General features: G+C 55.9%; 1 protein-coding gene across 13 annotated transcripts in view; it reads right to left on the bottom strand.

Annotated features, from left to right (window-relative positions):
• LOC116944339 (uncharacterized) overlaps nucleotides 1–23,167 on the bottom strand; it is a 103,046-nt gene that overhangs the window by 18,526 nt on the left and 61,353 nt on the right. For 12 of the 13 annotated variants that reach the window (XM_076068461.1, XM_076068463.1, XM_076068460.1 and 9 more), the window contains 15 exons: nucleotides 22,906–22,997; nucleotides 21,251–21,283; nucleotides 20,465–20,633; nucleotides 19,206–19,288; nucleotides 17,950–18,104; nucleotides 16,379–16,590; nucleotides 15,866–15,976; nucleotides 14,822–14,915; nucleotides 14,098–14,194; nucleotides 13,147–13,399; nucleotides 12,506–12,631; nucleotides 11,613–11,720; nucleotides 11,455–11,481; nucleotides 11,246–11,288; nucleotides 1,147–9,729 (listed from right to left, as the gene is read on the bottom strand). In XM_076068461.1, the coding sequence (XP_075924576.1) occupies nucleotides 1,147–9,729; nucleotides 11,246–11,288; nucleotides 11,455–11,481; nucleotides 11,613–11,720; nucleotides 12,506–12,631; nucleotides 13,147–13,399; nucleotides 14,098–14,194; nucleotides 14,822–14,915; nucleotides 15,866–15,976; nucleotides 16,379–16,590; nucleotides 17,950–18,104; nucleotides 19,206–19,288; nucleotides 20,465–20,633; nucleotides 21,251–21,283; nucleotides 22,906–22,997 (10,186 nt within the window). The remainder of the gene's footprint in view (nucleotides 1–1,146; nucleotides 9,730–11,245; nucleotides 11,289–11,454; nucleotides 11,482–11,612; nucleotides 11,721–12,505; nucleotides 12,632–13,146; nucleotides 13,400–14,097; nucleotides 14,195–14,821; nucleotides 14,916–15,865; nucleotides 15,977–16,378; nucleotides 16,591–17,949; nucleotides 18,105–19,205; nucleotides 19,289–20,464; nucleotides 20,634–21,250; nucleotides 21,284–22,905; nucleotides 22,998–23,167) is intronic. The other variant, XM_076068456.1, reaches the window with a different exon arrangement.

Consider the following 23,167-nt stretch of genomic DNA (forward strand, 5'->3'; position numbering starts at 1 on the left):
GTGCTGTCACGGGCAGTCATGGATTGTCAGTCATGGGTGGTCACGGTTGGTCACAGTCCCTATACCCACACAGCCACCACACACACGCAGACTGCACACACGTGCACAGCGTTCATACACCCACACAGCCTCCACACCCACACAGACTCCATCAGGCGCACACGTACAGCCTCCACGCACGCACACAGCCTCCACGCACGCACACAGCCTCCACGCACGCACACAGCCTTCACGCATGCACACAGCCTCCACGCATGCATACAGCCTCCACGCATGCATACAGCCTTCACGCATGCACACAGCCTCCACACACGCACACAGCCTCCACGCATGTACACAGCCTCCACACATGCACAGCCTCCACGCATGCACACAGCCTCCACGCACGCACACAGCCTCCACGCATGCACACAGCTTCCACGCACGCACACAGCCTCCATGCACGCACACAGCCTCCACAAACATACAGCCTCCACACACACGCACTGTCCTCACACATGCACACACACAGCTTCCACCGACGCACAGCCTCCACAAACACACACACCACAGCTTCCACCCATGCACAGCCTCCACCCATGCACAGCCTCCACATATCCATAAACAGTCTCTACACACAAGCACGTAACCTCCACAGTGATGGAGTGATGCGCTTCCCACGATAGAGTGATGCGGGGTCCCATTCCCTCTTACAGTGATGGATTGATGCAGGGTCCCATTCACTCTCATTGCAATGGAGTATTTCGGGGTCCCATTCACTCTCATAGTGATGGATTGATGCGGGGTCCCATTCACTCTCATTGCAATGGAGTATTTCGGGGTTCCATTCACTCTCATAGTGATGGATTGATGAGGGGTCCCATTCACTCTCATTGCAATGGAGTATTTCGGGGTCCCATTCACTCTCATAGCGATGGATTGATGAGGGGTCCCATTCACTCTCATTGCAATGGAGTGAACCGGGTTCCCACGATGGAGCTATTCGGGGTCCCATTCACTCTCATCGCAATGGAGTGATGTGGGGGTCCCTTCGTGAGTTGAGGTTCCCCATGTGATTAGTGTTGCTGTGGCTTCGCTCTCGCGCTCTCAGACTCGCGCCCGTTGTGTTCGCCCGGTGCCCACTGGTGCCAATGTTGAGGAGGTTACCTGTTTCCATGAGGTACAGCAGTGTCACCATGGTGATGGTCGTGGTTTTTGTCCGTGTGACCGTTCGGCGCAACAGTCGGATGAGTCGCGTGTATCGCCTCCGCAGGACAAACACCACCTCGCTCGGCAGCGCAATGGCTTCCTCCTCATCCACCTCCTCGTCGTCTGGCCCAGCCGTACTCACCTTCTGTGTCTCCCGTACCTCCCCTGGCACTATCGTCACAACCTCCACTGCCTCTGTGGGCTTCCGAATCTTCATCTCCTTGCCGCGCGCTGTCGCATCATCTGCCTCCTCTGGGACCATTGTCTCAAAGCCCGCCACTGTCCCAGACTCCTCGACCTCTGCGGTGTCTTCGCTCGCTGCGCCCTCCGGCATCTCCTCGTGGCCCCGTCTCCACGCTGGTTCCTCGGGTTGCGGCCCGCTACCAGCCGTGGTGCCGTTGCTGTGGCACTCGGCTCCCCTGCTCCACGCTGCTGCACCGCGCCGGACGTCCTCCCACTCGGTCTGCGTTTGCGTCGTCTCCCTGCGCACGTCCAATCTCATCATCGTGGTGCTCGTGCTGGTGGTGCTCGTGGTCTTCCGCACCAAAACCTTCGTCCTTTTTTTCTTCTTCTTCTTCTCCTTCTCTTCAGTCGTCGTTGCCGTCGTCGTAGCGGCAGTCCCCGTGCCTCTTCCCCAGCTGCTGTCTGAGACAGATCCATCTGTCGACTCCATCTCCTCGGCAACATCATAGTAATCACTGCTCTCGCTTTCCCTGGAGGTCACTTCGTGGCAGGTCAAATCGAGAGAGGTCACATCGAGAGAGGTCACGTCAAGAGAGGTCACATTGAGAGGGGTCACGTCGAGAGAGGTCACATCGAGGGAGGTCACATTGAAAGGGGTCACGTCGAGAGAGGTCACGTCGAGAGAGGTCACGTCGAGAGAGGTCACGTCAAGAGAGGTCACATTGAGAGGGGTCACGTCGAGAGGGGTCACGTCGAGAGGGGTCACGTCGAGAGAGGTCACGTACTGTGAGCTTGTGTCGCGAGATGTCGCATCATGGAACGTGGTGTCCTGCGATGTTAACTCATCCGTGGACACTCCCTGCGCAGTCTCAGATTTTTCCTCGAGTGGCGTCAATTCTCGAGTGGATTCCTCAACAATTTCTGGTGTCTCCGTCCATGTCTCCCGCTCATCCTGAGTGTCGCCACTTTGCGACTCAGCCTCCTTCTCCTCCACCTCCATCGATTCAGCAATGTCTCCTGCTCCCGTCCCCGCCATCTTGAAGACATAGATGCGCTTGTCGAACCGCAGCGATATTCCTGTTGCGTGCATCTCCTTCGCCGGCGTCAACGCCGCGTCCGTCCCCCCCTTATCTATGCCGTCTCCCTGACGGTTGTCCAGGGTGCTCCCTTGCCCTCCCTTCTCCTCCTCCTCCGACTCCTCCTCCTCCGCTGCCTCCGCCGCCGCCGACCCTTCAGGACTTAGGTAGAAGAGGAAGTCGTCTTCGGCGGCGGCCGGCGGGAGCGGGGAGGGCGGCTCCACCAGGATGAGCGGCTCCGCCAACATCCCGGCCGGCGGAGAGCGAATCAGACGCTCGGCCGCCGGGTCGCGGGGAGACGCGAGGCCACGCAGCTCCAGCAACGGCATGCCGGCCCTGCTGGCCCTGCCGGCCCCACTGCGAGTCACTCTGCGGGCCGAGCTCACTATCGGGCTTGGGCCCATGGCAGGGATCTCATCGCTGTGATCGGCGACCGCTGCTCCGGGTGCCGACCGCACGGGGAGCGGTTCTCTCTCAACTGACTCTGCTCTCAGTTCTGGTTGTGCTGTTGGTTTTGGTTTAATTGGTTTAACTTCTGATGTTATTGCCTCTGGTTTCACTGGTTCCTGTTTTGATTCAAGTTTTACTGGTCCTGGTTTTGGTTCCACTTTCACTGGTCCTAGTTTTTGTTCCACTTTCACTGGCTTTGGTTCCAGTTTGACAGCTTCCAATTTCACTGGTTCTGGTTTTGGCTCAAGTTTTCCTGGTTTTTGCTCCAGTTTAACAGGTTCTGGTTTTAGTTTCAGTTTCACCATCTCTGGCTTTGGTTCCAGTTTTACAGGCTCCAATTTCACTGGTTCTGGTTTTGGTTGCAGTTTTACTGGTTCTGGTTTTGGCTCCAGTTCAACTGGCTCTGGTTTTGGTTGAAATTTCACCGACTCTGGCTTTGGTTCCAGTTTGCCAGCTTCCAATTTCACTGGTTCTGGTTTTGGTTCAGGTTTCGCTGGTTTTGGTTTAAGTTTCGCTGGTTCTGTCTTTTGCTTCAGTTTAACTGGTTCTGGTTTTAGTTTTACTGGTTTTGACTCTAGTTCAACTGGCTCTGCTTTTAGTTCCAATTTTATTGGCTGTGGTTTTGGTTCCAGTTTCGCTGGTTTTGTCTCCAGTTTAACTGGTTTTTGTTCTAGTTTCATTAGATCTGGTTTTGGTTCTAGTTTCATTGGTTCCGGTTTTTGTTCCAGTTTCACTGGTTTTGGTTCCAGTTTCACTAGATCCGGTTTTGGTTCTAGTTTAATTGGTTCCGGTTTTTGTTCCAGTTTCACTGGTTTTGGTTCCAATTTCACTGGTTCTGGTTCCAGTTTCACTGGTTCTGGTTTTGGTTCCACTTTCACTGGTTCTAGTTTTGGTTCCAGTTTCACTGGTTCTAGTTTTGGTTCCAGTTTCACTGGTTCTGGTTCCACTTTCACTTGTTCTGGTTCCAGTTTCACTGGTTCTGGTTTTGGTTCCAGTTTCACTGGTTCTAGTTTTGGTTCCACTTTCACTGGTTCTAGTTTTGGTTCCAGTTTCACTGGTTCTGGTTTTGGTTCCAGTTTCACTGGTTCTAGTTTTGGTTCCACTTTCACTGGTTTTAGTTTTGATTCCACTTTCACTGGTTCTAGTTTTGGTTCCAGTTTCACTGGTTCTGGTTTTAATTCCAGTTTCTCTGGTTCTGCTTCTAGTTTCTCTGGTTCTGGTTTTGGTTCCAGTTTCACTGGTTTTGGTTTTTGCTCCAGTTCAACTGGCTCTGGTTTTGGTTGCAATTTCACTGGCTCTGGCTTTGGTTCCAGTTTTACAGGCTCCAATTTCACTTGTTCTGGTTTTGGTTGCAGTTTTACTGGTTCTGGTTTTGGCTCCAGTTCAACTGGCTCTGGTTTTGGTTGCAATTTCACTGGCTCGGGCTTTGGTTCCAGTTTGCCAGCTTCCAATTTCACTGGTTCTGGCTTTGGTTCAGGTTTCGCTGGTTTTGTCTTTTGCTTCAGTTTAACTGGTTCTGGTTTTGGCTCCAGTTCAACTGGCTCTGGTTTTGGTTGCAATTTCACTGGCTCTGGCTTTGGTTCCAGTTTTACGAGTTCCAATGTCACTGGTTCTGGTTTTGGTTCAAGCTTCGCTGGTTTTGTCTCAAGTTTAACTGGTTCTGGTTTAAGTGTCACTGGTTCAGGTCTTTGCTCCAGTTTAACTGGTTCTGGTTTATGTGTCACTGGTTTTGATTTTGGATCCGGTTTCACTGTTTCTGGTTTTGGTTCCATTTTCTCTGGTTCTGGTTCCAGTTTTACTAGTTCATGTTCAAATTTCACTGATTCTGGTTTTATCTTTAGTTTAACTGGTTCTGGTTTAAGTGTCACTGGTTCTGGTCTTTGCTTCAGTTTAACTGGTTCTGGTTTTAGTTTCAGCTCGACTGACTCCAATTCAACTGGCTCTGGTTTTGGTTCCAATTTCGCTGGTTCTGGTTTTGACTCCAGTTCAACTGGTTCTGGTTTTGTCTCCAGTTTAACTGGTTTGGGTTTTTGCTCCAGTTTAACAGGATCTGGTTTTAGTTTTAATTTCACTGGCTCTGGCTTTGGTTCCAGTCTGACAGGTTCCAATGTCACTAGTTCTGGGCTTGTCTCTAGTTTAACTGGCTCTGGTTTAAGTTTCACTGGTTTTGATTTTGGCTCCAGTTTCACTGGTTCCGGTTTTGGTTCCAGTTTTACTGGATCTGGTTTTGGTTCAATTTTCACTGGTTGCGGTTTTGACTCCAGTTTCACTGGTTTTGATTTTGGTTTCAGTTTCACTAGTTCTGATTTTGACTCCAGTTCCACACGTTTTACTGCTTCGGGTTTTGGTTCAAGTTTTGCTTCCAGTTTCTCCAATTGCAGTTTAACTGATTCTGGTTTTGGTTCCAGCTTCAATGCTTCTGGTTTTGACTCCAGTTCCACACGTTTTACTGCTTCGGGTTTTGGTTCAAGTTTTGCTTCCAGTTTCTCCAATTGCAGTTTAACTGATTCTGGTTTTGGTTCCAGCTTCACTGCTTCTGGTTTTGACTCCAGTTCCACACGTTTTACTGCTTCGGGTTTTGGTTCTAGTTTTGCTTCCAGTTTCTCCAATTGCAGTTTAACTGATTCTGGTTTTGGTTCCAGCTTCACTGCTTCTGGTTTTGACTCCAGTTCCACACGTTTTACTGCTTCGGGTTTTGGTTCTAGTTTTGCTTCCAGTTTCTCCGATTGCAGTTTAACTGGTTCTGGTTTAATCCCCCCTGGTTCTGTCTCCATGACTGCCGATTCCTCTGCCTCCCCTACCTCATCTTCACGCTCCACCTCCGACCTTCGCCTCACCACTGTGGCAAGTTTGGTGAGAGGGAAGCGACACAACGTCACTCCCATGGTCACCATTTCCCGGCCCACCACCTCCATTGCTCCGCCTTTCCTCCTGCCATCAGCTTCATCTTCCGCGTCATCCTCTGTCTCTTCGGGAATGGCCTCCTCCACCTCGTATGCGGAGGTGCGTCTCTCCGCGTCGTCGTCGTCGGCAGCCGCTCTGGCCACCCTGGCCGCCGCACTCGTCGAGACCTCGTAGGTCACCTCTTCCGAACTCGGCGTATCCGGCGTTGGAAACGGAACCTCCGAGCTCTCATCCTCCTCCTCCTCCTCCTCCTCCATGCCGTCCAGCTCGGTCGTTTCCCTGGGAGCCTCCTCTTCCCTGGTTCTCCTACCCTCTTTGTCGGTCTCCTCTTCACCAGTGACTCTCCTTGTGGTGTGGCCACCAAAGGGGGATATTTCGATCACCTTTTCCTTTCTCACTGTGACCTCTTCCCTTAGGACCCTAGTCTCCACCGCCTTCCGTCTGCCGCCAAGGGTCAGTCGACTAACCCAGCGTTCTTCTGACCTTTCTGCCGCATCTTCATTCTCTTCATTGTCCTCCTCCTCCTCGTCACCGCTGTCGTAATCGTCATTGACGAATATCCGCTGCACCTCGCCAGGAAGGCTCCGGAGTTTCCCATGGTCTCGCGGTGTTGGCTCGTCGCTCTGCGTCCTCTTCCGCGTCACGACCACGTGCTCACCGCTGGCCCCGGTTAGCTGGTACACGATGCTTTTCTTCAGGTTTCTCATCCTCACACACCTCGTCACGCCCGCCTCCTTCTCCTCGTCATCCTTTTCCTCCACCTGCATCGTCACCGTGCGCGGGAAATCAATTTGGAGCTTGTGCCGGTGTTGCCGTCGCGTCGTCTCCTCGTCCTGCTGGAAAGCCTCACTTGTCTCTCCCTGGAACGTTAATTTCTTCTCTACTTCCTCCTCATCTTCCACGATGAGACTTCTAGTCGTATCCGCACGGTATACAAAGGGGTCCTTCTCAGCCGATGCATCCTCCTCTTCCTCTTTTTCCGTCTCCTCGTCAGCAATGTCGTCAGCCTCCGCGGGGGACAGCGCCTCCTTCTCCTCCACAATGGAGCTCTCCTTGAGAGAGAGATCTCCATATGCCGCCTCCGAGTCAGAGTCCACCTCGACCCACTCCGCCCCATTGCGAGTCTCCGCGTCGCCCGCCACCACTGATTCCTCACGTTCTGTCGCTTCCGCCGTTTCCTCCAGCTCAGTTTTTTCTGGTCTTTCTGGTTCTTCCGAAACAGATTTAGAAATTTTGAGGACCAATACAGCCCGCGAGACTCTGGTGGGGGTGTCCCCATCTGCTCCTCGCTCCGCTGGTTTCATCACGACATCTTCACACAGATCCTCCACCACTGCACTCTCCTTGGGGTAGGTGGAGTAGAGCTCACGTGCGATCTTCTCTTCTTCGCTCCTCATTCCATCCAGCTCGTCGGCCTTTCTGCCCATCATCAGGCTCATGGCTTCCTCCACTCCGAGCTTCACCTCCTCCCTCATCTTGCGTTGTTCTTCGCTCAACTCTACCATAACTTCCTCGCGCTTCATCTCCTTCCGGCTCCTGCTCCGGTTAACCTCCTCGACCCTGCGCTTTACATCCTTGTCAGATGGCCATGACGCCATGACCGAATCTGTCATCACCTTTTCTGAAACTTCTGAGCGTTCCTTTTGGGTGATCTCATCGCTCCGCTCTTCCCTTGTCACCGCAGCATCATCAGGGGCCTTCAATGACAACGTGAGTGGTTCCGGTTCCTCCACTCCACTCTTGACTGTCACGATCTCAGGACTTGACCACCCAGGAACATTGTCTGGAGTGAATTTCTCCACCGGCTCGGTGGTAACATCTTGCGGCGCAGGTGACAGCCGCGGTTCCGTGTCCAGCTCGGGTTGTTGAGGAGGAAACACCTCGAAGGGCAATGAGTCGACGGGTGTGGTCACCAGTCCCGTCAGGTCCATCCTGGAGGCCTCTTCGTTGGCTGCGGTGCCACTGTTGGCCCCGAACACCATGATGCGCACCCACACCCTCCTCTCCACCACTAAAGCCCCCGCGTCTCCCCCATCGACGTCCGCGCCGTCGACGTTGTGAAACGCCAAGTCCGCCTCCTCGTCATGTGCAGTCATCTCAGGGTGGGCGGCCGCCACTTTGTGCAGGAGGCCCAGGGGTAGGGCAACACCCACGTCCTTCAGAGCGCCGCCCACGCCCCGGCCTGGTGGCACCACCACTGACACGGCACGGCATTCCGAGAGTGCCGGGGGGGTGGGCAACGTGACCCCGTGCATGCTGACGGCGAGCTTGGGGACGGGGCCCTCTGCCCGCCGGCCCCCCGGCCCTTCCGCGGACTTGGGGAACGCAGAGGCCAAGGATGTGGGCTCGGGCATCTCTGGCAAACGATGCTTTCCCAGATCTTCGCAGGCAAGTGCCGACCTTTCCGCCGAGACCATTTCGGTTTCTGGCAAGGAATCCTCGGCTCGACCGACCTTCAGAGCCTCTCCACCTGACTTCCTTTGGGCTGCACCGATGCCTTCCAGCGATGTCTCTGGATCCTCCACATCTCCTTCCTTCCACGTCGTTGTGCCGTCGCCGGCGGTGGTGGCGCTGACCAGCGGCCGTACGTTTGCGGCAGCGGTGATGTGGCGCGTGGTGACTCGCTTGATGAGACTGCCGCGCCCACCGCCCTGGTGGCCTCCCCTGGCCCAGGACTCCGTCACCACGGTGTACTCGCGGCTCGCCAATCCCGCCGTCACGTCGAGGACTGATGCCAAATCTGGCTTTGGTTCCGATCCCGAACTTGGCTTCTGCTCGGGAACTTCCGTTTGGGTTTTGACAGCGGCGACGATAGTGGTGGCGATAGTGGGTGATCGAGTCTCCTGTTCGCTCCTCAGCCACAGTTCCAACTCTGGTGGTTTTTGTTCTGCCACCTTTTCTTGTGCAGGTCCCTCCCCACTCTCTCTTGGCTCTCCTGTTTTCATTCGCAGCCTCAGTTCCAGTTGTTTACTACCCTCCAGGTCGGCGCTGGGTTCTGGTTGAGCTGAATCATCAGTTGGAATTGGGCCGTGCCTTTCTGCCGCGTTGCCACGTGGCCCCATGGTCACATCGCCCTCATCTTCCTCCTGCATCTCCCCGCCCCTCGTCATCCACAGAACTCGTCGCTTCACTTCCGTCCCAACCCCACGTGACCCCGTGTTCCCCAGCTCGGTTGGCGACGTTGGGGGAGTCCTGAATGCTCCTCGCTCCTCAAGGGAAGATGATCCAGACAGAGAAATGCACGCCAGTTTCTCCACCTCCTCCTCTTCCTCTTCAGGCTCGTCGTCGAATCTGGGGCTGGGTGCTGCCACATCGTCAATTTTCGCAGCGCTTGCCTTTGCGAGAGTCGTCGTTCTGTGCGTAAACATGGTCATGCGAACTGTTTGGGTCGGCGCAAAGACCTCATCTTCCGCCTCGTCCTGGGCCTCCCGCAGGGCCAGCTCCTGGGCCTCCGAGACCTCGCGTGCTCCAAACACCACCCAGCCCTCGCTCGACAAACCCTCCACTTCCTCGTCCTCCTCCTCCTCACTGGCAGCCGACATGGCGGCGGCAGTAGCATCGGCGGTGACGACCGTGGCGCCTTCCTCGGTGCGACCCGGCGCTGCAAATGCCAGCGAATGGACGATGTCGACCGTGCGAGGTGGAGCCCGCTGCTTCATCAGGATCTCCTCTTCTTCCTCTTCTTCTCTCCGAGTGACAGCGATCGCCGCCGCCATCATCGCGCTCATCTCTTTACCGTCGTCATCATAGTCCCTTTTCATCACAAAATCGGCCGGTGCCCCGGTCTCGAGCCGGACGCTCGACGCCTCCGCCAGACTGCGAGCTCCGGGCGCCAGGATCGCCGTCACGCGCAGAACCTCGTCACCCTCCTCCTTGAGGCTGGCGGCATCTACGTCAATGGCGCGAGACAAGCGTGCCGCGCCCTCCTCTGTCCACGTTGGGCCGCGCGATCGTTTGCGTCCGTGAAGCCAGCGATGACGTGTCCGTTCGTCGCCATCGTCGGTCGAGTTTTTTTGGACGAATCCAGTTCGGGGGGGTTCAAATCAAATGAATCCAGAACGATCGGAGGATGGCGAAACAAAACCATCGCAACGGAAACAACGTGGAAGCCAGAATTGCGTGTAGGTTGCGGTGGGATGAGAGCAAAGTGACCGCAGGAGCCGATCGGCGGGAAAAAAAACAGGATTTTTGTTCGGTCGAATTGGCAAAGCCACAGGCGCAAGCAGTGCGCGGGTACACGCAGCGCAACACAAAGGAGCGCGGGTACGCGCAGCGCAAATGCAGGTGGACGGCAAATGCAGGTGAACGGCAAAAGGAGAGAGCGCAAACGCACACAGTCACGCGCAGTCACGCATACACGGCAGGCACGCAAGCTCATATCCACGGTACACACAACATACACGCCACGCAGTACGTACACGCACACAAAACGCACGCAATGCACACAGGCAGTACGCACACACACAGTGCAACACGGCACACACAGTACACACACAATGTATGTGCAGCAGGCACGCGCACACACGCACATCACAGCGTAGAACAAGAGCAAAGAAATTAGCAAAGTAAAGATGGTGCTCGAGAGAGAAACCAGGTGGAAACCGCAGCAATAGGAAAACTCAGGAGTGGGCGGAGAGAGCGGAGGAGGAGGTGAAGGGGAAGAAAGAGGAAGGAGAGAGGGACAGGAGGAGCACAGACTCCTGGGTTAGCTCGTGGCACACACCCACAGCTTCCACAGGGTGCAGCACACATACACAAACACTCGGCATGCCCCGTGCCCTCCTCCTGTGGTGTGGTTACGCCGCACACAGTGAGACACCACAGCCAGAATCGCCCAGAGCCTGGGTCTCAGCTTGGTCACCCATACTCACACAGAGACCCATGGACTTGCATAGAGATGCAGTAGACTCACACGTGTGTGTGGTTACAAGCGTGGTGCAGGCCACCCACCAAATCACCCCCTCGTGCGCAGTGCCGGTCTTCATAGGTGCTCGCTAACTGCACTTACCCTGGCAGCCTGCGTGGGCTACACAGGAGACCTTTGTCTATATGTGCACATGCGTGTGTGTGCGTGTGGGGAGTTAGCATGCTGCGCTATGAATGCGGTGACCCAAGTTCGATTCCCACTCACAGACAACACCAGTGACTCTCAAATGAGTACTTGGTGTGGTGTGTAAACATCGCTGCTGGGGAGACATCGGCTGCCGAGCGTGGTGGTGGCCATCCACCCCCGAGTGTGCCATGCCGGCCAACACAGGTGCTTGCTAACAGCACTTGCCCCAACAGTCTGTTAAGGCTATATGGTGGTTCTTTGTCATTGTGTGTGCACGTGTGTGTACGTGTGTGTGTGTACCCAGGTGTGTGTTTGTACATACACTTGTGTGTGTGTACGCGTGTATGTGTGTACGCGTCTGCGAGCGTGTATGTGTGTGCGCGCTACCCACCTGGCGTCAAATACTCTCTGTCACTCTCATCATACAGGGGTTCCTGCATAACCACACACGTACGCACACAGACAAACAATGGGGGGCGCACACACATACACAACATGCATAGTGTTAACGCCTCCTCGTGGTGACGTCACTGAACAAAGACCTGTGCCGATGTTGGTACTGGTGCTGCTGATGATGTGCGAGAGGGTGGTGTCACTCACATCGTCATCTTCATCAGCCAAAGGCTCCTGTGGACGTCGACGGGGGATGTTGAGGGACCGGGGGGGGGGGGTATGAGAGAGGCGCGCACACGCAAAGCGTTACCCTCCACTGCTGTGCGTACGTGTGTGTGTGTATGCGTGACCGTGTCAGTGCGTACGTGAGGCGGTAGCGTGATGTTGAGGCTGCACACTGGGGTCGCGTCTGCTGCCCGCGGCTCCTGGTAGAAGCAGAGGCGCCCACACGGCTCCAGGCTGGGGTCACGCACCTACTCACCACAGGCAAAGGTCCCCTGTGTAGCCCACACAGACTGCTGGGGCAAATGCTGTTAGCGAGCAGCATCTATTAAGAACGGTACACGAGGACGGTACGGATGGCATCACGCCCGACCGCCTTTGTCGACCCAGTGGCAATGTTTACACACTGCACCAGGTACTCATTTAAGGCTGAGTTGACCTAGGGGAGGTCCAAGACCAGCTCAGATAATTGTCACAGTTGTTGGTCGTGAGCGGGAATCGAACTCATGCCGTGTCACACGCTGTGTCACACGCACACGCCCTGTCACACGCACACGCAGTGTCACACGCACACGCGCGTCGGTTCACGTGCCAGTCGTGTCACGCGCACACGCAGTGTCACGCGCACACGCTGTGTCACATGCACACGCAGTGTCACGCGCACACGCTGTGTCACATGCACACGCAGTGTCACACGCACACACAGTGTCACACGCACACGCTGTGTCACACGCACACACAGTGTCACACGCACACGCTGTGTCACACGCACACACAGTGTCACACGCACACGCTGTGTCACACGCACACGCAGTGTCACACGCACACGCAGTGTCACACGCACACGCAGTGTCACACGCACACGCAGTGTCACACACCGTGTCACACGCCCTGTCACACGCACACGCGCGTCGGTTCACGTACCTGTCGTGTCACACGCACACGCGTGTCGTGTCACGTGCCAGTCGTGTCACACGCACACGCAGTGTCACATGCGCGCGCCGTGGCACACGCACACACATGATCTTGTGGTCACCTTCACACTGAATGACAGGCGGTTCTCGCGAAACGCGTGGAACGGCAGCGACAGCCCCTGACCCCGTGGCGTCAATGGAGTCAGGTTTCCTTGGCAACTAACGAGAAGGGGTGCCCCGTCCAGCACCTACACGCACCACACAAAGACAAAGTTCCCCAATGGAGCCTTCAACAGACTGCCGGGGCAAGTGCTGTTCGAGAGCAGCACCTATGAAGTCCGGCATGGTACACGAGGCCGTGGGTGGCCAGCACCTCGGCTGGCCACCTTTGTCTACCCTGTGGTGATGTTTACACATTGCACCAGGTACTCATTTGAGGCTCAGTCCACCTCGGGGAGGCCCAAAACCAGTTCAGATAAGCATCACCGATGCTGGCTGGGTCGCTGGGTGTGTGTGTGTGTGTTCACACCTGCCCGTGTGTGTGTGTACTCATCTATCCTCGCATTCGTGTGCTCCTGCACTCACGCATGTGCGCACACATCTACCTGTGCATGCACATGCGTACGAGCGCTGGCACACGTGTTCGCGCACGCGTGTGCGTGCATCCGTGCTCGTGCGTGCGTCGGTGTACGCGTGTATACACGCGCACATATACGCGCGCGTGCGTCTGTACATGTGTCAGTGCGTGCGTGCGTGCGCTCACCTCCACGGTCTTGCTGCGAGCCAGTTGCGTGTGGCGCGCCCGCGCGGGAGCGCCCCCCCTTGACCCGCCGCCCCCCGCGTCGCGCTCCTCGCAGGCGCAGGCGCAGGAGAGGCGCGCGAGCCGCGGGTCGGTGTCGTGGCGCCGCGCCCACACGCGGAAGTGCGCCAGGTACGGCACGCGGGACAGCTCGCCGTACGTTAGGGGGGCCAACGCCGGGGCGTCGCGGGCGGCCGTGCATAGCACCGGCCAGAACCTGCGTGGTGGTTCGGGGGGGCGCGACCGTGGGGGAATGACCGCGGGGAGCGACCACGGGGTTGACCACGGGGGGTGAGGGGGAGCGGGGGGGGCGGCGGGTGGTGACCACGGGAGAACGTGACATCACAGCGACTATAGCAACATACGACGGCAATCGCCGTTGCCCACTAGGTGGCAGTGACGTCACCACACTGCTTGTACCGGGCTCAGTGCACTTTGAGGCGACGAGGAGTGTCGAAGGATATCTGCTGGCAGGAGGCCGCAGGACAGACCGAGGTGCCGTGAGTTGACTACAAATACAAAGATCCGCCGCCATAGCCTTTACAGATTGTTAAGGCAATTGTTAGCAAGCACATATGAAGGCCAAAACGGCACACGAGAGGGTGGATGGCCAGAACCACGCCCAGCCGTATTTGCCTCCCCAGTGCTGATGTTTGCACACTGTGCCAAATACTAATTGGAGGCCGAGTCGACCAAGAGAAAACCCACTGGTGTTGGTCGTGAGCGGGAATCGAACTCGGGTCGCCGGTATCGGAGCACGGTGCGCTTACCGTTGTTCCACCACTTCACCTGTCATGACACAGGTGCACGCTGGTACACTCTGAATCAACGACAGCGCCCACGTGCTGTGGGCACGTACCCACGTATGCGTGTGTGTGCGTGCCACTGCCCATGTGTGTGCGTGCATGCGGTTACCGTGCTGACACGCTGGTGTGGAAGGTCAGGCTGTCTCCGGACACGGTCAGCGGGGTCGTGTCCGTGATGTCCTCCCACACGGCCGGAGCAACGCCTCCTACCGACAACAATAAAGGCAAAGCTCACCCGTGCAGCCCACACAGGCTGCTGGGGCAAGGGCCCTTAGCAAGCAGCACCTACGAGGGGGTAGGTGGCCAGCACCATACCAGGTCGCCTTTGTCTTCCTAATGCTGACGTTTATATTTTGTACCATGTGTTCATTTAAGGTTGAACGGCCCATAACCAGTTTAGATACACGAGCGGGAAATCGTAGCGCAGTGCACTAAACATGTTGCCACCACTCTCCTACTGCTCACAAACAAAAAAGGGAGAAAGATCTCCTATATAGCCTTAATAGCCTGTTTGGGCAAGTGCTGTTAGCGAGCACCTGTGAAGGCCGGCAGAGCACACGAGGGGGTGGGTGGCCAACATTACACCCGGACGTCTTTGTCTCCGCAGTGGCGATGTTTACACATCACACCAGGTACTAATTTGAGGCTGAGTAGACCTACGAGAGGCCCAGGACCAGTTCAGATAACCGTCACTGGTGTTGGCCGTAAGCGGGAATCGAACTCGGGACAACAGGTTCCTAGCGCAGCGCGACAACCGCTACACTACCGCTCGCAAACACACACGCATACGTGTACACACACGTTTAGATACGCGCACACGCATACGCTTGTACCGGCGATGCTGCACAACAGGCGTAGGTTGCCGTGGTGACGTGGGGGCGTCGTTTCGGCTGGTGTCCCGTGCGGTTGTGGTAGTGGCATTGTCACCTGCACAACACAAACACAACCATGTACAACAATGGAACAATCACAAGCGCAACCATTGCACAAAGCAACAATCGCGTGCGTTTTACACCAACTGCGTGCGTCTTCTGATCCACGGGCTCCTTTCTCTGTGTGACTATCATCACAGTGGTCTATCCACTGCTAGATGGAGATCAATGCGGTGACGTCTTCCATAATACAGGTTTTTTTTTTGGGTTAGATCGCGTACATTTTATTATGGACTAGCTGTACTACCCGGCTTCGCCCGGGACTTGGATTCACCACGGGCGGCCGCCTTTGTCCCCCCTGTGGCGATGTTCACACACTACACCAGTTACTCGTTTGAGGCTGAATCGACCTAGGGGAGGCCCAGGACCGGTTCAAATAATCGTCACCGGTGGTGACCGTGAGCGGGAATCGAACTTGGGTTGCCGGGTTCATAGCGCGGTGCGCTAACCACTACACTACAATGCGTCACACTTCCACGTGCGCGGGTCACATGACAAATTTGACGTCACAGCTCACTTGCCGTGCAAAAAAAATATGCATTATTGAGCTCCCCTCCCCCCCCCCCAAAAAAAAATACAAAAGTCTATTTTTATAATTTTTGCATGATGTACATTCTGGAAAGTACCCACATGGCAAATTTCAAGTTTGTTGCATGTCGGGAAGTACACTAAACATTTTGAACAGACACACATATTCACAACATTGCCTTTTATATATATGGAGATGATATTGGTCGCAAAAGCATACGTGTTAAAGTGGTGACGTCTCTTCCCCTAAGTGTGTCCTTTAAATCCACGTGCTCCTTTGTCTCTCGGTGCACTTCCAAGCGTGGCGTCTCCCACGTGCTTCTCTGCACGACTTCTCGGTGTGCGTTGGAGAGCTCTCTGCGTTTCCCGACCGCGTGCATCCATGCCAACTCCTCTGTGCGCATGCACGGCGCTCACCGTGATCGGTCGATGGAACTTGCGTCTGCGTGGTTCCAGGGTCACGACCGGGCCAAAGGTCACGCGGTTTCCCGGCCAATCGCGGGCCGGCGCGTCGGGCCCCGCCTGAGCCTGCCAGCGACACGAAACGAGCGCCCCCCCCCCCGCTCCAGTTAGCCTGGCCGCCTCTCCCGGGCCACACCCTGCAATATCGCCATTCCTATTGAACTCGCTCTCCCAGGAGGGCCTTACCAAGTCTCAGGATGGTCCTGCCGGGTTTGCTGCTGGTGCTGCTGCTGCTGTGCGAACCCAGTTGAGTGATTTGCAGATAATATTTGAGCATGGGGGATATTTGGGCCGATAGCAGTTCCAGTGGATGGGTGGGTTTTGATATAGGAGGGAATATGAGAACGCGGAGTAAATCCACGCAGAATCGAGGGAGAACATACAAACATACATACAAACCGCACACACTCTCGCTCACTCACTCATTCACCCAACCACTCATTCAACCAATCACTCACTGCTGCTCACCTGGAGGCCGAGGCGGATTTGGCGAGTGAGGGCCCCCTCGGGGAAGGCCACGCGCACCCCAGGGACCCCCCGGCTCCACAGGGCCCCCCCCTGGGGGCCCAGCACCCCTGTCTCCATGGTTATGCGTGACACCAGGGCCAGGAACTTGGGAAAGTCCTTGGTGAGGACGCGGCAGGACTGACGCGTGAGCATAGGGGACTCGCCCTCCAGATCTAAAGAGACAAAGGGCCCCCCAAAGAAAGCCCACATGGACTGTTGGGGCAAGTGCTGTTAGCGAGCACCCTTGCACATCAACAAACAGCCGCCATTCGCCACTAAGCCCGTGCATTCTATTTAGCTCTCCTTTCTTGGCCTTTCCTTATTCCTATTTGTAGAAGGTGCCATGAGACATTAGTGCAAGGCGCCTTATAAATAAATGTCAATTATAATTATTAAGTGACAGTGACGTCACCAGAGCGTTTGTGCCAGGCCAGGTGCACTCCGAGGCCACGTGAAGTGTAGAAGGCTCGCTAAAAGGAAGTCACAAGACAGACCCAGGTGCCATGGGTTGACTGAGATGAACGGCCGATGCACCACCTACGCCCCCCTACTGTGCTAACTTGCTGCATTTTAACTGTCCGGCACTCCGCTCGTTGTTGTGAGCGTCACTTCTCTGCCCTCCATTGTTGGAGGGCGACTGCCTCCAACTGCTCAGTAGCGTCCTTCGCAAACCTTGTCCATCGAGGCCGACTTTGAGACCGCTGGTACAAGTCATTGGCAAGTCCACTCAGCTCCACATACTCCTGAACTGCATCAGTCCATCTCTTCTCCAGCCCAACTGTGCCCATTTCGCCCCCTCTATCCGAGCAAACAGAAGCTGCTTGGGCATGTGGTGGCTGGGCATGCAGGCTACATGACCTAGCCAACATCACCTTGCCCGCTGGAGGAGCTCACTTATGGGAATGTGTCCAGGTTTTTAAAAAAGATTTTTGAGCTCCTCACACAATCCATCCTAGTTAAACCCAGGATGGATCATAGGTAGGCCAGCCTGAAAGTTTCAAACTGGTGCAAATGTTCCATTAGAGGGTTGCACATTTCACAAGCAAAAATAAGGGAGGGCATAAATCTGGTGACAGACCACACAGTGTTATGAAAAGATAATGCTGCTTGGCTGATTCTATGAGGGAGGAGGTTGAGGAGGGAGGAGGTTGAGAAAGGAGGAGGTTGACGAAGAAAGAGGTTGAGGAAGGAGGAGGTTGAGGAGGAAGGAGGTTGAGGAGGGAGGAGGTTGAGGAGGTTGAGGAGAAAGGAGGTTGAGGAGGGAGGAGGTTGAGGAGGTTGAGAAGGGAGGAGGTTGAGGAAGAAGGACGTTGAGGAGGGAGGAGGTTGAGGAAGGAGGAGGTTGAGGAGGAAGGAGGTTGAGGAGGAAGGAGGTTGAGAAGGGAGGAGGTTGAGGAGGGAGGAGGTTGAGGAGGGAGGAGGTTGAGAAGGGAGGAGGTTGAGGAGGTTGAGGAGGAAGGAGGTTGAGAAGGAAGGAGGTTGAGGAGGGAGGAGGTTGAGGAGGGAGGAGGCGGCATGGTGGGGCCCCGCACCCTCGTTGGAGGCGGCCATCAGCTGGTGCAGCTCCTCGTCGCTGGGCGTGTATTTGTGCTCAGCCCACGTGGCGCCGTCGTTGCTCCGCAGCACCACCACCTCGCGGAGCCCCCCGCGCAGCGACGCGTAGTGGGGCGCCTCCAGCAGCACGGGCCTGACGGCGGTGACACACGAAGACACGCGCGGACACAAAGCTCCTCCGGGCCGCCGGCGACAGGGTTGCCCGTAAGGCGACAGGGTTGCTCGTAAGGCGACAGGGTTGCCCGTAAGGCGACAGGGTTGCCCGTAAGGCGACAGGGTTGCTCGTAAGGCGACAGGGTTGCCGGTAAGGCGACAGGGTTGCTCGTAAGGCGACAGGGTTGCCCGTAAGGCGACAGGGTTGCTCGTAAGGCGACAGGGTTGCCCGTAAGGCGACAGGGTTGCTCGTAAGGCGACAGGGTTGCTCGTAAGGCGACAGGGTTGCTCGTAAGGCGACAGGGTTGCTCATAAGGCGAGCGGGCGCTCGCGAAAGGCCCACGTCGCCTTTGTCTCCCCCCCCTTCCCCCCCCAACGCCGATTTACAAACTGCGAGGCTGGTTATCTCAGGGGAGGGCCCAGGACCGGTTGAGACACTCGACGCTGACGTTGGCCTCGAGCGGGAATCGAACACCGGGTTCACCGGGTTCGTCACGCAGGGCTCTCAGAATCAGAATCTTTATTGAGACTGGAGGAATCCGATGAGCTACGAAGCTCTTTTTCACAGATATCCAGCACAGGCAGGTCAGCTATTGCTTCACAGCTCCACACACAGTGACACAACACACACACTGTCAGGCAAGAAATGGAAGGTGCCTGAGATCTCGGCCACTGTGGCGATGGAGCGGTGAAATCAGCTCGCATGCTGCAGCTGGGTGGATTGTGGTGTCGTGAGACCGTGGGGGATGGAGGTGACTTGCGGAAGCAGTGGATTGCGCATGGCTGATGACGGTGAGTGTGCGTAAGAGTGTGCGTGCGTGTGCATGTACGTGCATGTGTCGTGTGTGTATGCACGTGCATACGTGCGTGTGCACGTGTGTGTGCACGTGTGTGTGCACACTTCACGTCTTAACATGCACATAGCCTGGCACAAGCGCCGTGGTGACATCACCGCCACTTAGTGGCGAATGGCGGTTGTTTTTCTGTACATGCATGTGCCGGGCAGATGGTTCATGTACGTGCGTGTACATGTGCATGTGTGTACGTGTGTGTGCGTGTGTAAGTGTGTGTGTGTACGTACCCAAGGAAGCGGCCCAGGGGAGGGCCCAGCTGGATGATTCGAGCGGCCAGACCCTCGCCATCCACCACTGGTGGTCCCTGGGGCTGGGGCACACACACACGCACGCACACACAGATACACACACATGGGTACAGATGCACGTACAGGCACACAGGTACAGACTCGCGTACCCACAGGTACGTACATACATACACACGGGTTCAGATGCACGTACACACGGGTACACATGCACGGACACACATGCACGGACACACACACACAAACACACGCGCACACAGACAGGTACAGACGCACGTGCACACATGCACGTACATGCACGCACAAAGACAAAGATCCCCCACATAGTTAACAGACTGTTGGGGCAAATGCTTTTCACGAGCACCTATGAAGGCCGGAACGGTACACGAGGGGGTGGGCGGCCACCACCATGTCCGCCCGGCTGTCTCCCTAGTGCCGATGTTTACACACTGCACAAGGTACTCATTTGAGGCTGAGTCGACCCTAGGGGAGGCCCGGGACCGGTTCAGATAATCGTCACTGGTGTTGGTGGCCGTGAGCAGGAATCGAAGTAGGGTCGCCGGGTTCGTAACGCATCACGCTAACCACTATAGTACAATCCATAATAAAGGTTTTTTGGGTTAGATTAGCCAAATCTGACTGTCGCCTAATGAAGCTAGTTATAATTACTGGCGTGACGTTGTACTCAGATTGTAAATGTTGTGGCCTGGCTCTCCAACACACCGGTGTGCTGTACTAGTGAGGAATTGGCACGTTATGTTTACGTCACAACCCTTACTAGTTGGCTGTGTCGGGTGGTGGCGGGTTTAACGACACATTTATCACTCAAATAAACCTCTATTTTGGATGATATTGGTCGCGAAAGCCTACGTGTTAAACTCACTACACTACCACTCCTCACGCACGTGCACACGCACGCACGCACGCACACATGAGTATGCATGCGCACACGTACGCCGGTATGCACATTGTGTCACTGCGTGTGTCACTGCGTGTGTCACTGTGTATCTATGGGCAGCGGTGGGACAGTTGTTAGCTCGCTGCGTTACAAACCCGGCAAACCAGAGTTCGATTCGCACTCATGGCCTCCAACGTCAGTGACGACTATCCGAACCGGCGCTGGCCACTCTGCCCCCCTGTAGTAAGCACTCAGGCCAGCCTTCGCGGGCGCCGCTCACCAGCTGCCACTTGCTCCGGCGGGCCGCGTGGGTTATATGCAGGGGGTGTGGGGGGGGTGTTACCTGAGTGTCTCCGGGTGCGAGGCCCGCGGGGGGCTGCTGCTTGGCGAGGCGGCAGGTGACGCGCGTTGGGGAGGCGCAGGCGCCCGGGGGCACGAGCAGGCGCAGCCCGGGGGGCCGGCAGCCACGCATCGAGCCCCCCCGCGCGTCCACCAGGAAGCTCACCAGGAAGCTGCATCACACCGCACCGTGATCGTCGTCGTCGTCGTCATCGTCACACTTCAACATGTCATCGACACGCCAACATCGTCGCACCTGCACCATGATCATAATAGTCTCAACACGCCGACATAATCATATTATTATACAGTACCAACAAACCATCATCATCATCATAATAATAATAATAATACCATCACCAGACCTATATCATGTCGACATCATATCATTAATCGTCATCATACCATCAGCATATCGACATCGTCACACCATCAACACACTCATCAAACCACCCCATACATTCACCAGGAAACTGCATCACACCGACCTCATCAATATCAACGTCACATCGATCATTTCAAGATCATCCCACAACTGTGATAACAGCGTCACGTGCATCAATACCGACATCATCGAGATCATTGTCACACCAACATCATCATACCATCATCACATCATCACACGATCATTTCAAGATCATCCCAAGACCGCGACAACTGCATCACTTGCATCATCGATATCGTCGTCACGCTCTCACGGAGCTGCCCCCCCGCAGTGGGGGGTGGGGGTGATTCGTCACACTCGCAAGCACTCAGTCTCACAGTGGTGCGTGATGGTGCGGAGGGTCACCTGTTGTCATACTGGGGCAATGGCGTGCAGGCACTGGTGGAGAGAGGCGCAACATCAACGATGGGAACCGGCGCGATATTTGCTGGCGTCAGGGTTTAGGCGCAGCAGACCATATGCCCGGAACATTGTTTTGTGGAGGCCTCCGCCGCCCGACGCGGCCAAACAGGTTAAATTACGCGGCGCACAACGCGACAACCGTGACCGTTTCAGATCACTCACTCGGTGAGTTAGAGAGCAATTCTCAGGGTCAAATTTATCGCTCGCCTCCTCCTCACTCACCCGGTCAGTGAGTGGGGGCGGGTGAGTACTTGAGTTGGGTGGGGGAGTGGTTGAGTGGGTGGGTGAATGTGTGAGCGAGTGAGTGGGCGAGCGGGTGGGTGAGTAGGTGGGTGAGTGTGTGTGTGGGTGAGTGCGTGAGTGGGTGAGTGTGTGTGGGTGAGTGGGTGAGTGCATGAGTGGGTGAGTGGATGAGTGGGTGAGTGCATGAGTGGGTGGACGAGTGGTTGAGTGGGTGGGTGAATGTGTGTGTGGGTGAGTGCGTGTGTGGGTGAGTGCGTGTGTGGGTGAGTGTGTGGGTGAGTGCTTGAGTTGGGTGGGCGAGTGGTTGAGTGGGTGGGTGAGTGTGTGAGCGAGTATGTGAGCGAGTGAGTGGGCGAGTGGGTGGGTGAGTAGGTGTGTGGGTGAGTGCGTGTGTGGGTGAGTGTGTGTGTGGGTGAGTACTTGAGTTGGGTGGGCGAGTGGTTGAGTGGGTGGGTGAATGTGTGAGCGAGTGAGTGGGCGAGCGGGTGGGTGAGTAGGTGGGTGAGTGTGTGTGTGGGTGAGTGGGTGTGTGGGTGAGTGCGTGTGTGGGTGAGTGCGTGAGTGGGTGAGTGCGTGAGTGGGCGAGTGCGTGAGTGGGTGAGTGCGTGAGTGGGTGGGCGAGTGGTTGAGTGGGTGGGTGAATGTGTGAGCGATTGAGTTGGCGAGCGGGTAGGTGAGTAGGTGGGTGAGTGTTTGTGTGGGTGAGTGCGTGAGTGGGTGAGTGCGTGAGTGGGTGAGTGGGTGAGTGCATGAGTGGGTGGGCGAGTGGTTGAGTGGGTGGGTGAATGTGTGAGCGATTGAGTTGGCGAGCGGGTAGGTGAGTAGGTGGGTGAGTATTTGTGTTGGTGAGTGCGTGAGTGGGTGAGTGCGTGTGTGGGTAAGTGTGTGTGTGGGTGAGTGCGTGAGTGGGTGAGTACTTGAGTTGGGTGGGCAAGTGGTTGAGTGGGTGGGTTAATGTGTGAGCGAGTGAGTGGGCGAGCGGGTGGGTGAGTAGGTAGGTGAGTGTGTGTGTGGGTGAGTGCGTGAGTGGGTGAGTACTTGAGTTGGGTGAGTGCGTGAGTGGGTGGGCGAGTGGTTGAGTGGGTGGGTGGATGAGTGTGTGGTTGAGTGCATGAGTAAGTGCGTGTACATGTGACAATTTAAATTTGTTTGGCCATGTCAGTTGGTGGAGGGTTTCCTGAAACAGATATTTGCCGGATTGTTATGTGACCTAACCCAAAGTAACAATAATGAATCAGAATATGAACAACAATTATAAATAAATAATAAAAATAAGAGAGAAAGAGGTTGATACGGGGGAGCGTGCAATGGGGCAATGGGTGACGGTAAACAGAGCGACAGAGCAGACGCGTTACCCAGAATGCATGGGGCTGGAAGACAAGGTGACGTTGTCCCAGTGTTCCGGTGTCCCCCACCTCATCATCGCTCGCTCCACCTCGTAGTCCACCTACGCACGCACGTACACACACACACGTGCAAACACACACACGCGCGCACGCAAGCACACTGTGTTCAACCACCACCACACTCCAGGCCACAAAAACAAAGATCCCCCGTATCGCCTTCACAAGGGCTGTTAGCGAGCACCGAAGAAGGCCTGCACGGCACACGCCTGGG

Source organism: Petromyzon marinus, chromosome 21 (genome assembly GCF_048934315.1).
Source record: "Petromyzon marinus isolate PM22_M1 ecotype Great Lakes invasive population chromosome 21, UKy_Petmar_22M1.pri1.0, whole genome shotgun sequence".
NCBI classification, from domain to species: domain Eukaryota; kingdom Metazoa; phylum Chordata; class Hyperoartia; order Petromyzontiformes; family Petromyzontidae; genus Petromyzon; species Petromyzon marinus.